Below are 13258 nucleotides of genomic sequence, written 5' to 3'. Positions count from 1 at the left end.
AGTGGTTATATCTATTTGGTAATATTTGGTAGATTTTTATTTAGCTGATCTTTTTCCCCCTAATTTGTTTGCAATGATTATGTTTTACTGACATAAAAGGTTTTGTGCACCCGAGTGCTCGGTCCATGAAGTAGGAGTTCTGAAACTGTGTCTGTTGATATTTTTACCAGCAAGGGAGCAGCATATCCAGAGGCAGAATATAATCTTGTGTGAGTGATTAGCATTTGGTGTTGGCTCAGCCACCCTTGGGCAGGTGTTAGCTTTTCTTTCCTTTCTGTATTCTCCCTCTTATACATAACACGGCAGCTTCTTTATGCTCTAGGTTAATACCTGCTGCAAAGAGATCTTTGTCGGTTTGTTAGTTGCTTTTTAAATTTTTAAATATTTAAATACTCCCTGTAATCGGTTTTTAGGTCAGACTATACATAGTTGCAGTAAGTTTCTTTTTTGCATTTTTATACTGTAATCTAATCTTTGCAAGCACTTTCCATAGCCTGGGCATGGTCCACTGCATTCTCTATTTCTCTGGAGACACATTTAGGTTTTTATATCACATTCTGGTCTATTGGTTAGGTCATTATGTAATAACTCTGGAATTATCATACGAACAAAAGAGCAAGGTTGAGGGAACTTGGAACCAACTGTAATGTTTAAGGTAAAAGTAAATATTGAAGAGAAAGAAATGATTGAATGACTTTGGAATTTCTAATAAAAGCAGCCAATCCCGATCGCCTTCATTTCATTCACTCTGGACTTTTAAACTGATCAGAAATAAATGATGGAGTTCCTGGACATTTGACCATGTGGTATATGTATTGGTTTTATTTGTTCTTCACTCTAGGGATGTGAGAAAGATGGATTGTTAAGTGAGGTTAAGTAGAAAACGAACTTAGTGAGATATTGTGTGTATCGATATGAAAATCACTAGGTGTGCTGGGGGATGGGTGGCTTTGGGCACTCCATGATCCTAACACGGGCGTAGATTCAGCGCTCAATAAAAGTGGCTGTTGGTACCGCTGCAACTGTATAGCTGCATTGACATTTTAAACTGCAGTGTCTCTGACCACTCTACTCATCCGTTCCCCGGGTTGCCACGTCTGTTCTTCAGCCTCACTGAATCCTGCAGTCCAAGCAGCATTCTCCGTGTGAGGGAGAAAATAGCTGCCCACGGCCCCGAGGTCACCTGCTTTTGAATTCACAACTTTAGAGTCTGTATTTCTTTCCACGTTTCTCAGGAAGACCCCCAAGGACTGGCCCAAGTCTGGGTCAAGGTGGGTGGGGTGTGTTCCAGGAGGGGAGCTGGGCTGAGACAGGAGATGCCCAGAGGCAGGCGCTCTCTCTCAAGGTAGTGTTTATGCATCTGTTACTTGAAACTTTTAGAGCAGATATTCTGTGAAATAGCTTTTCCAAATCCAGGGTGGCCATTGCTTTGATCGGCTCTTAACAAAACGTTTACGGCACAGATATTTTGTTACAAGTGTAATTTGGACTGCTGCTCCCTGTATCACGGGTGGGAGCAGGGAGATGCCGAGTTCTTGTTCTCATCATTCCTTATTTACAGGGAAGAAATTTAGATTAAATGACTCATCCAAGGTCAAACATGTAAGAATGGTGGAGACAACATGCCAAAAGTCTGCCTTTAAACTGTCCGGCATCTTTTCCCCCACTCATTCCTGCAGCAGCCAGCCGCTGCCAGCCGACAGCTGTATCCAGCCGCTTAGAGCCGACTGAAGGCAGTGGGGCATACTGGCTAAGGGCACAGACATTTGAGTCAAGTGCCCACTCTGTCGCCTCCAGTTTGTGTCCCCATGACAAAGTTCGTAACCTTTCTGTGCCTCACTCTTACTGCCTGTAAAATGGGAATGACCTCGTACCGTTGTTCCTAGCATTAAATGAGATAATCCATGTGAGATCTTTAGCATAGGTGAAGTACAGGCTGAGTGCTCGATTGAGGCTGGCTGCTATTGTGTACTAAATATTATGTACAGTGGCACTAAATACATGCTGTTTATTCTATGCCTGTCACATCACTCTAGGTTGCTAGGTCTGCTTCATCTGTGTCCCTCACCCTGCCCCATCTGGCACCAATCATTGATGGGGAGGAGCTTTGAGGCAGGTATGAGTGCAAACCCAGGAGGTTTGGGTGGGGATCCAGCCTGTAATTCTAATTGTTCTCTTGTAGGAGGAGGATGCTTTGGTGTGAGATTTGTGTGAGTTTGTTTTAGTTTCGCCCTGGTGACTTCACAGGGGAAAATCGGAGTGAGTAAGTGTTACCACTGAGACTTGCCTGACTCTTTCTCTAGGAAGCAGAGCTCTGACCAGTGGAGATGGAAAAGGACAGCATCTGAAATGTATGTTGGGAGGTGGGGCCAGACTTGAATCTTGTTTTTGGCTACCTTAAGGGACAGGGCTGGACTAGAGGGTAGACACTGGGGTTAGGTGTTGGTTCCTTGTACAGGCAATGGAAACAGTTACCCAGCCTTCAGCACCTCCCCGAGGCAGTGCACTGATCACCGACAGCCAGTGAGCCCTCCCCGCTGCGCTCCTACCCGTTGAATAAATTGCAAGCTCAATAAATAAAGTAATTTGTAAGTAAGTAATCCACCATGTAAAGCAGTGGAATATGACATACCCTCCATGGGAAAAACGTGAATGTCAAATTTGGTATGGACCAAACAACTGTAAAAGCTTAGGGGAAGATGTCAGTAATCGGGAAGTTCTCTGCTCAAGTTACTTTGTAAGTGACAAGTTCTTGCTCTCCTTTAAAGAAAAAGAAATAGGAAATCTTAGAGAATACCTTGTAGCTAGGGTTGCCTCAAGAAAGCAAACGAATGACAGTGTCAATAAACAGCCTTGGCCTTGGCAGATAAATGCACATTTGTGTCTTAAAATATTTATGGTCTGTGGTATTTTTTTGACATGTAAATTATTATAGTTACATATTAATAGTATGTATTAACATATGTCTATAATATTTTTTAAATGAATTCCCTACTTTAATGGATGTTCCATCAACCAACCAACTACTGATAATGTCTCGGGTGAGTGAGTTTCTACTGTTCTGACAGAGTTGTCCAGTATGTTTTGTTGACTCCTAGAAGACTGGTCTATCAGCTTTGTTTCCTAAGACTGCAATTAATGACACACAGCTATGTTAATAAAACTATGTTAATAACATTGTTACCAAAATAACCTGTATCTTTGGATTCCATTTCTAATAAATAGTGTCGTCTTATAGTCAAACCGACCTTTCAGATTTTCAGTCACACGGCTTTCACTCTGCCTTCTGAATGCTGTGTGGACATAATTGGAACTGTGGGTTCCTCTGGTTCAGTAGGAACTCACAGACAACCAAGGGTTGTTGTGAGCCCGAGTCCACATGAGGGGAGCGGAGAACAGGAGTGGGGGGCTAGCTGGGAACTGGGAAGGCTCATTTGAACCATGGGGTTTGCAATTTGGTGGAAATATCTTGACTTCTAGACATCAGGCACCCAGGTGCGAACATGAGAACAAGGATCCTCCTAAAGGCTGGTGACTTTCTAACTTCCTGTGATTTCAGACTTCCAAGTGTTGTTACTTTCTGCTCACACTGATAGTTGAGAATTTATTGCACTAATGCAGTAGCAGCCCACAACCTAAAAATCCCTGGCTTTCTTGTTTTCACAGGTGTTGGGGCGATGTTTCCTGACAGTGGTACAGGTCCATTTCCAGTTTTTGACCCAGGCATTACAGAAGGTCCAGCCAGTGGCTCACTCGTGCTTTGCCGAGGTCGTCGTGCCAGAAAAGAAGAATGGCGGCGGCGGCGGCTTATCTGGCATGAGCCACACACCCGAACTGGAGGAAGCCGTGCGATCCTGGCGGGGGGCTGCTGAGGTAACCCTCCCTGGGGGAGATTGGTGCCCTATGTTCAACTAGGAGAGGCTCCAGAGGACCTTTGCCTGTTGGTTCCTGAAAGAGGCATTTTATTTAGAACTGTTAGTTTTAAACCGTTATCACTAGCTTGTTCATTCATTTCATAGTGAATGCTTTTGTGAACGCTCACTTTGGGCCAGGCGTGCGCCAGGCACTGGGGTGACAGCCTCTGCTCACAGCCTCCTAAGAGGGAGGGCCTACAAAAATAGGGTTAAAGGGCTGTGATGGAGGTGTGCAGGAGCCCAGAGAAAGGGTCCTGCCTCCAACTAGGAGCAGTGCAGCAAAGCTTCAAGGAAGAGAGACCAGGGAGAAGAGGTTGGAGCCGAAGTCTGGAAAGACAGGCCAGAACTGGCTGCGGAGGGTAAAGCGGCCAGCCAGGCAGCCACATGGGGATGTGGTCAGTGACAGCACGTTTCTTGTAGGTATTTTGTTTTGTTTTGTTTTGTTTTGTTGTTCATTTATTTAAGTAATCTCTACACCCGACATGGGGCTCAAAAGATCCCAAGATAAAGAGCCACATGCTCTTCTGACTGAGGCGCCCCACATATTCTTCTTTTTATTATTATTTCTTATATTTTATTATTTTTTTAAATTTTATTTAAATCAAAGCTAGTTAACATATAGTGTAGTATTGGTTTCAGGAGTAGAATTTAGTGATTCATCACTTATAGATAACACCCAATGCTCATCCCAACAAGTACCCTCCTTAATGCCTGTCACTTAGCCCATCCCCTCACCCAGTACCCCTCCATTAACCCTCAATTTGTTCTCAGTATTTAAGAGTCTCTTAAAAAAAATTTTTTTTAAGGGCATCTGGGTGGCTCAGTCGGTTGAGCGTCCGTCCGACTTCGGCTCAGGTCGTGATCTCACCGAGCCCCGCATCAGGCTCTGTGCTGACAGCTTGCTCAGAGCCTGCAGCCTGCTTCAGATTCTGTGTCTCCTTCTCTCTCTGCCCCTCCCCCTCACTGATGCTTTGTCTCACTGTTTCTCAAAAATAAATAAATGTAAAAAAAAGTTTAAAAAAAAATTTTTTTGAGAGAGAGAGAGAGATAGAGACAGAGAGACAGAGTGTGAGTGTGGGAGGGGCAGAGAGAGAGGGAGACACAGAATCTGAAGCAGGCTCCAGGCTCCGAGCTGTCAGCACAGAGCCCGACATGGGGCTCAAACCCACGATCTGAGAGATCATGACCTGAGCCATAGTCGGACGCTTTAACCGACAGAGCCACCCAGGTGCCCCCAGTATTTAAGAGTCTCTTATGGTTTGCCTCCCTCTCTGTCTTTATCTTATTTTTCCTTCCCTTCCCCTATGTTCATTTGTTTCTTAAATGAGTGAAATCATATGTGTGTGTGTGTGTGTGTGTGTGTGTGTGTGTGTGTGTGTATGTATCTCTTCCCCTCACTGATTTATTTCGCTTAGCATAATACATTCTAATTCCATCCGCATTGTTGCAAGTGGCAAGATTTCATTCTTTTTGATTGCCAAATAATATTCCATTGTGTATATATGTGTGTGTGTGTGTATATACACACACACCACATCTTTATTCATTCATCAGTCAGTGGATATTTAGGCTCTTTCCATACTTTGGCTATTATCGATAGTGCTGCTATAAACATCGGGGTGCATGTGCCCCTTTGAACTGGCATTTTTGTATCCTTTGGATAAATACCTTGTAGTGCAGTTGCTGGATTGTAGGATAGTTCTTTTTTTAACTTTTGGAGGAAGCTCCATACTGTTTTCAGAGGGGCTGCACCAGCTTTCATTCCCACCAACAGTGCAAAAGTGTTCCCCTTTCTCTGCATCCTCGCCAACATCTGTTGTTGCCTGTGTTGTTAATTTTAACCATTCTGACAGGTGTGAGGTGGTAACTCATTGTAGTTTTAATTTATATTTTCCTGGTGATGTGTGATGTTGAGCATCTTTTCATGTGTCTATGAGCCATCTGGATGACTTCTTTGGAAAGACGTCTGTCCGTGTCTTTTGCCCATTTCTTCACTGGATTATTTGTTTTTAGGTGTTTCCGGGGGGGTGGGAGTGAAAAGCCTTCCAAGTCAAGACTTTAACTAGGACTGACTAGGACTTTTTGATACGTTTTACGTAGTGAAAGAGATAATTTACAGTTAAGGAGTATAATATTGATTTTTTTATATAATGTTTAGTTTTAATCCTTCCATAATCAGTTGGCAGATTATTTCATGTTTTAGAAATCTCCTTTAATCAAAATTTTAAATATTATTTACTAGTCTCACATTGTACATTCTTTAATTTTCTTATTATTTCAGTTTTATGCTGTTCTCTGTTCTTACTTCTTTTGAATTTCTTTTCAGTTTCTTTTTCTTGTTTTGGTCTCTCTTTCCTGTTAAGGGCTTTCCTCTGCCTCTCGGTGTTTGTCAGAGCAGCCCTGAAATGCTAATTGGGGTCCAGTGTGGAAGTGGGACCTGCTGACCTTATTGCAGGTGGCCATTTGTCACCTTGCAGACCTCTGTGTCCTCTTGGTTGCTGGGCTCCAGCCTCCTGATCATGCAGCTCATATTCATACCCTTAATACCGGGCTCACAGTTGTCTCCTGTTGACATCATCATGCTGAGAACCCAGTGCTTGTGAGAACCCCAGCAGTCTCTTGATCTCCTCACCTTAACCTTTTTCTTCACCCACTGCAGTCTGCACAGGCCCTTGTGCTTTCTCACTCACTTAGCCACCAGCCGGTGACCCTGCCCTACACTGTACTGAGGAAATAGAATCCACCTGGCAGCAGTCCCTTTTCTTCGCCCCAAAACCACACTGCTTCCCCCATTCAGAGCCCTGCATCAGTTCCTTGTCAGTTCCTTCCCTTCATTACAGGACCCTTCTGTCCGGGGTCCGCCCTGTCCCCACCTTCCCCCACCCTCAAGGCCTCTGTGGTGGGGCCCTGTGTTTTCTCTCCCTCCTCTTCAGCATGCCCTCCCACCCACTACATAAACCCGCATACACAGAAATCCTCGCTGTTCTGCCCTGTTTCTCTGCTCTTCTCACAGCCAACTTCTTGGAGGAATTGTCTACCGTACCTTTGAGTCATTCTAAAAAAGATTATTATGAAAGATTTCAAGCATATAGGAAATGTCGCACATACCCTGTCTGCCTTTTAGCTTTGTCGAGTGAATCTTAACTTCTTGTCAGTTGCTTCATACCATTGGTTTATTTATTTATATGCTCACTTATTTATTTTTAAGTAGGCTTCATGCCCAGCGTACAGCTTGAACTCACAACTCCAAGATCAAGAGTCATAGGCTGTACAGACTGAGTCAGCCAGGCGCCCCTTTCATGCTTTTTATTTTTAACAGAAAAAATATTATTTACAAATGCAGCTGATTTCCTCTGTACCTTTTTACTGCCTTACTCACATCTCTTCCTTTGTAGAGATAACCTCTTTTGAATTTGGAGTTTGTGAGTCCTGCGCATATTTTTATATTTTCACTCTGTATACATGTATCCATAAGTAGTATAAGGTGTATCTTGCACAATATGAAACTTTATATAAATAGCATCATTCAGCTGGCTGAAATCTGGCTTCCCCTCCTACACAAGAACAAGCATTCTCAGGGGCACCTGGGTGGCTCAGTTGGTTGAGCGTCCAACTCTTGATTTCAGCTCACGTCGTGATCTCACAGTTCATGGGGTTGAGCCCTGCCTCAGGCTCTGTGCTGAGAGTGCAGAGCCTGCTTGAGATTCTCTCTTTCTCTCTGCTCACATTCAAGCTCTCACTCTCTCTCAATATAAATAAATAAACATTAAAAAAAAAAAAAAAAGAACAGGCATTCTCTCGTCAAGGTCACTGGTGCCTTCTGTGTGGCCAAATCCAGGGAACCGTTTGACTCCATTCAGCAGCTCACAGCAATACGGGCCCTTAGAGACCCTCTCTTCCTGTGGCGTCCCTGAAGCAGGCATTAATCTCTTGGGCCATCCTCTCCATCTACTTTGCTAGCTTTTTCTCTTCAACACAACTTATACACAAAACTTATGTCCGTTTCTCAGTGCTCATTTCTGAGTGCCCTCCCTGTAGGGTCTCCATATAGCCTTGGGACATTAAGAACTGCCTGTGTGCTGGGGGCCCTCACATATGTGTGACCAGTCCAGTTCTGTGGGCTTCAGGCCCCTGTATTCAGCTGCTGCTTACCTCAGGTATCTAGGTGGCTCAGGCTTAGCTTTTCCCCACACCCCTGGTCTTGCCCAAATCTTCCCCATACTAGCAAGTGCTGCCATCCCACACTGGGTCATTCATGCATGAAACTGAAGATTTATCCTCCTGTCTTTCCATCACATCTACATCCAGTCCATAAGCCCTGTAGGTTCCACCCCAAAGCATTACCCCACATGTGTCCCTTTCACTGCCCTAGTTCAGGATGTCCCTCCTCTCCCCAGACACCTGCAGTGGCTAGATTCCCTTCTCCCCTCCCTGTCTTGCCACCCTTCATCTCCCTCCATTTAAAGTTGGATGATGTTGCTACTTCCTTAGGGTAAAGTACCGACCCTTCACCATGACCTGCCTAGTCCCACACAGTCTGGTTCCTGCCTTGCTCACCAACCTCATCTGCGGTCACTGTCTCCCTTGCTCACTGGGTTCCGGTTTCTTTGCTGACATGTCTGCTCACCCATCCCACACTTCTGCTGACTTCCTCCTCCACCTCAAATTCATAACCTAAATGCTGATTTCTGAGTGTTTAGGGTGCTCCTCCCTATTATAGTTCTCCCTGTTTTCCTTGGTGTGTTTTTCTCCATTTTAAATGGTTTAAATGTTTTGTTTGGCCCATGAGGCTGTCAGCCCTAAGATGGCAGGCACCAGGCTTTGTGCTCCATTGCCTAGCCATAGATATGCAACACAAGACCTTCTGGGCCAAATATTTCAGTGAAAGAATCTTAGAGAGTCAAATAGTTTTAAACGGTAAGACTAGTTAGGGTTCAGGGACTGGATGGAATGTAGTCATACATGTGTAATTTGTGAAGCTTTGGAACTTTATAGCATTGTTTCTGCTAATTACCTTTCTGCAGTTTTGGTAAACATTGTAACTCCTACAGCAGAAGAACAAAAAAGAGAGAAGAACAAAAATTAGCTGTTAAAAAAATGTTATTTGTTGCACAAATGTTACTGCAACAGAAATAGACACTGAAAAATTGAAAGGCAGTTCATCCTGAATTCCTTCTCCCATTTAAGAAATTAAAGACATTTTTTCTGTATTCTCCAGTCCTGACCCATATGTATAAGTAACTTACGTTTCATCACAATAAGACATTGATTAGGTTTTTTTTCTTGTTTCTCTGTCTTGTTCATGAACATATTTAATGACCAAACAGTAAGTATTTAAATTTTTTTGTGCAGATTTCAGAAGTCTTATTTTTCCTTTAATACTCCAGGGTACGTTTTTTCCCTGTTCTATGTTGGTGTGGCCTTTTACTTTGGTGTATAGGAACACCTAACCTTATATGTTCATTATGATGATTCTGGAAACTCCAAGTGCCAATATTTTAGTTTGTCTGTCTTTAAAAGAGAAATTAAAAATGTGAAGGTCTTACAGGGGTGCCTGGGTGGCTCAGTCAGTTAAGTATCCAAATATTGATTTCAGTTCAGGTCACGATCTCATGGTTCATGAGCCCTGCACTGACAGCATGGAGCGTGCTTGGGATTCTCTCTCTCTTCTCTCTCTGCCCCCTCCCCCACCTGTGTGCATGCTCTCTTTCTCTCTCTCTCGCAAAAAAAACCATTTTTTAAATGTGAAAGTTTTACATATAGGAAAAATTAATAACAGGTAGGTGAGTCTTTTTTCCAGGGTTTCTTTTTTTAATTTTCCTAAGTAGCTTCACATGCAGCATGGAGCCCAACGTGAGGCTTCAACTCAGATCAAGACCTGAGCAGAGAGCCAAGATCAAGAGTCAGACACTTAACCAACTGAGCCACCCAGGTGCACCCCACCCTCCCCAGGGTTTCTTAAATAAAGTAGTTCTGTGTCAGCTTTGCTTTCTCTTCAAGATGCTTGGTTTAATCTTCCCAGATTTCTGGTTGCTCACTTGGTAATACAGACAATCCAGAATGTCCGGTATATAGCTAATGTTCAGATAGCATCTGGGTTTAACTCCGTTGTTTTTTTTCTTCGTTTCTTATTTTTTAAACATAGCTACGTCTGTTACATTCTCTTGTGCCTTCCCGTCACTGTTACTGTTGCAGGCAACATCGAGACTGAGGGAAAGAGGCTGTGACAGCCGCCTGGCGGGCATTGAGGTGCAGCAACTCTTCTGTTCTCAGAGTGCGGCCATTCCCGAGCACCAGCTCAAGGAACTGAACTTGAAAATCGACAGCGCTTTGCAAGTAAGTGTTACTATCTGAGGACAGATAGAAACAAGGGAGGGCATTCAAGTTGTGAGGTTGAACCCGTTGGAAGGAATAGTAGGGTGGTAGTTGGCCTGAAGTCATTCAGTCACCATAGAAATTTTAAATTCCTGTTGTCCCTGGACTTTGTCATTGTACGATCTGCCGTGTAATCTTGATTCTTACAATTTTTTTGCAGGCATATAAAATAGCTCTGGAAAGCTTAGGCCACTGTGAATATGCAATGAAAGCTGGTTTCCACCTGAATCCAAAGGCAATTGAAGCCAGTTTACAGGTATGCTTCTCTTTCTGGAAGCTCTTGGGAGCCGTGGTATGGCAGTGTCGCCATACCAAGTGAACCGGCTGTCTTGGCAGAATTGCCGTGGGTCACCTCCCCTCTCCTCTCCAAACCTTTTGCAGGGCTGCTGTAGCGAGGCCGAGGCGCAGCAGACAGGGCGGAGGCAGACGCCCCCGCAGCCCATGCAGTGTGAGCTTCCCACCGTCCCTGTGCAGATAGGATCACACTTCCTGAAGGGCGTCTCCTTCAACGAATCTGCCGCCGACAACCTGAAACTTAAGACGGTAGCTTTCCATGGGGTTCCAATACCGGGTGTGAACTTGGAAACCGTTCTTAAGGGAAACCTGAGGGCTTGTAAAGAATATAGATTAAAAAACAAAACTGAAGTCAAGGCAGGAGGTATTAGTAAACTGGTGTCTAAAAGCAGACTATGATGACTTATTTTAATAGACATTTGCCAGGTTTTATTCCTAATTTTGTTCAAATGTTTCACATAAAGTATTTTGAAAGTACGCTATGAAATACTATCTATGATTAATGTTTTAGGGGACTTTTGTGAATTAGATAGGAAATTTTATCATGATACCGCAGTAATTATGACCAGTTTGGGAGCGTCGTGTGAGCCAGGCATCATGCCAAGGGCTCCACATGCATCGTCTCGTTTAATGCTCACCCAGGAGACGGACACTGCTCTTTTCTCCATTTGACAGAGGAACTGAGGCCCAAGGTCACACAGCTACAAAGTAGTAGACTGGAATTTGAGGCTATGTAGTCTGTTTCCAGAGTCTGCATACCTGACCACTTGGTCATCCAAAATAAAGTTGAGGTTTTCATTGGTATTTATTTTTGTCAGATGATTTTGTCTCCTTATTTAGAGGAATTCAGAATTTCAAAATTCCTCAGCCAATTTGTGTCAGCAAATGCAATGCTATATTTTTTGCTAGTATAGAAATCACGTGTGTGTATTAATGTCTGCGTATCCGTATTCTCTGAGGGTATCTGATGACCGTTACCTAAGAAATGAAAATGACGTGATTTGAGTGGGGGGACTGAAACAGTGATCTTTTCTTGAGGACTATTGTGTGCTTGTAAATTCATTTCAGCACATTGTAGAATCTTGTACAGCTTATCTTGAGGGGTGAACTCTCATCTTCTCGACCCGTAGCATACGATGTTGCAGCTCATCAAGGAGGCGGGCTGCTACAATGGAATTACACCCAGGGACGACCTTCCTGTGACCGAAGTACTGAACCAGGTGTGCCCGTCCACGTGGCGGGGCGCCTGCAAGACTGCTGTGCAGCTGCTGTTCGGCCAGGCTGGTCTGGTGAGTGAGCGTGTGGGACGCCCCGGAGAGAGAGAGCAGAGAGCAGAGAGTGTTTCCCGCATGGGAGGATGCGGTGTGGGCACAAGTGTGGAAATACTGAATAATTTTAAAAGTTCTTCAGTACCGCAGCATTTACAGCAAGTGGAGAAGGTAGAGGAACAGCAGCATTAAAAAGCCTTTTTTGTTTTCTCGTATAGACTGATAATACATATTTGCAGGGAACCTAGTTGCAAAGTGATGTTGCGGGTTTCCTGTGCAGAAACCTTCCGTGAGTGCTGGTTGATGGGGTGGGCCTCTCTGCACAGCTCACCCACTCTGGAGCGACAGTGGTATCTTTCTGATGCTCAAACATGCCAAGCTTCTTCCCGTCTCGGGCCTTTGCCATTGATGCTCTTCTTACTTGAGAAGACTCCCCTCTAATCTGCATGTGTGACATCTTTTCGTCTTCCAGATGTCAGCTCGAACACCGCCTCCTCCAAGAAACCTCAGTGGTATAAGCAGTGCCCCCCCCCATCCAGTCACTTTGTATCCCAGCTCTCTGTTTATCTCCTTCTTAACAATGAAATAACAACATCAATTCAGAAATAAATTTAGTCTTTTCACCTTGGGAAAGAAGAGTGACTTTTGTCAAAGGTGGGATCCAGAGATCAATCTCTGAAGTCACCACTTAGCTTTTTGTTTGGCACCTGGGACTCATATAACCTTACAACCTTGATCCCACTTTCGAGAATTAAATGACTACTTTTTGAAAAGATAACAGCATTTCAGTCAGAGGTTAACAGAAGCTAATTAGAGATTAAGAAAATTTAAAAAACTGTTTCTTTAATTCCTACTTTATTCATAAATGGAGCTGTTGGGAGGATGCTGTTCTTTCGTTTCATGTGGGTGAGGCCTCAGGTGGCCCAGCTCAGGGTGGTGCTGCCTTGTGTAGGGCCAGGTGAGGGCCCGTCCACAGCGGGGAGTTAGGCTTCTTTTAGGATCCGGCCCTTAATACGGGAAGAGAAGGAGTAAGCTGGAGACCCCCTGCTGAAGTATGTGGGAGCCCACTGGCTTGAGGAAATTGATCCATATTCCCAAAGATCATGTTAGCTGGAACTAGAAAAGCCATGGGGATAAGTTCTCTAGAAAGGAGTGGGTAAAATAAGGCAGACAGACATACAGTCTGTTTTGGGAAAACGTATTTTTAAAAAAAATTAAAAGCCCCAGGTTATTGAGAGAGCAGAAACTTCTTCCAGTTCCTTACTCCTTGCTCCCAGGGCACCTTTGTGTGTGACAGACAAAGAAACTTTAGGTTGTGGTTCTGGAGATGGGAGGAGAGAGGAAACACCTGCCCGGTCCAACAATGGCTATTACTTGGACAGGAAGTCTTTTCCAAAGGACATTGCA

The 13258-nt window shown here is 44.1% G+C and overlaps 1 protein-coding gene across 3 annotated transcripts in view; it reads left to right on the top strand.

The window, feature by feature from the left end:
* Positions 1-13258, top strand: part of GARRE1 (granule associated Rac and RHOG effector 1) — an 81639-nt gene that overhangs the window by 50265 nt on the left and 18116 nt on the right. For all 3 annotated transcript variants that reach the window (XM_042967940.1, XM_042967942.1, XM_042967941.1), the window contains exons 3-7: positions 3667-3873; positions 10110-10250; positions 10450-10545; positions 10671-10832; positions 11714-11872. In XM_042967940.1, the coding sequence (XP_042823874.1) occupies positions 3667-3873; positions 10110-10250; positions 10450-10545; positions 10671-10832; positions 11714-11872 (765 nt within the window). The remainder of the gene's footprint in view (positions 1-3666; positions 3874-10109; positions 10251-10449; positions 10546-10670; positions 10833-11713; positions 11873-13258) is intronic.

Source organism: Panthera tigris, chromosome E2 (genome assembly GCF_018350195.1).
Source record: "Panthera tigris isolate Pti1 chromosome E2, P.tigris_Pti1_mat1.1, whole genome shotgun sequence".
In the NCBI taxonomy this organism is placed as follows: Eukaryota; Metazoa; Chordata; class Mammalia; order Carnivora; family Felidae; genus Panthera; species Panthera tigris.
This window is presented reverse-complemented; position numbering and strand designations above follow the sequence as displayed.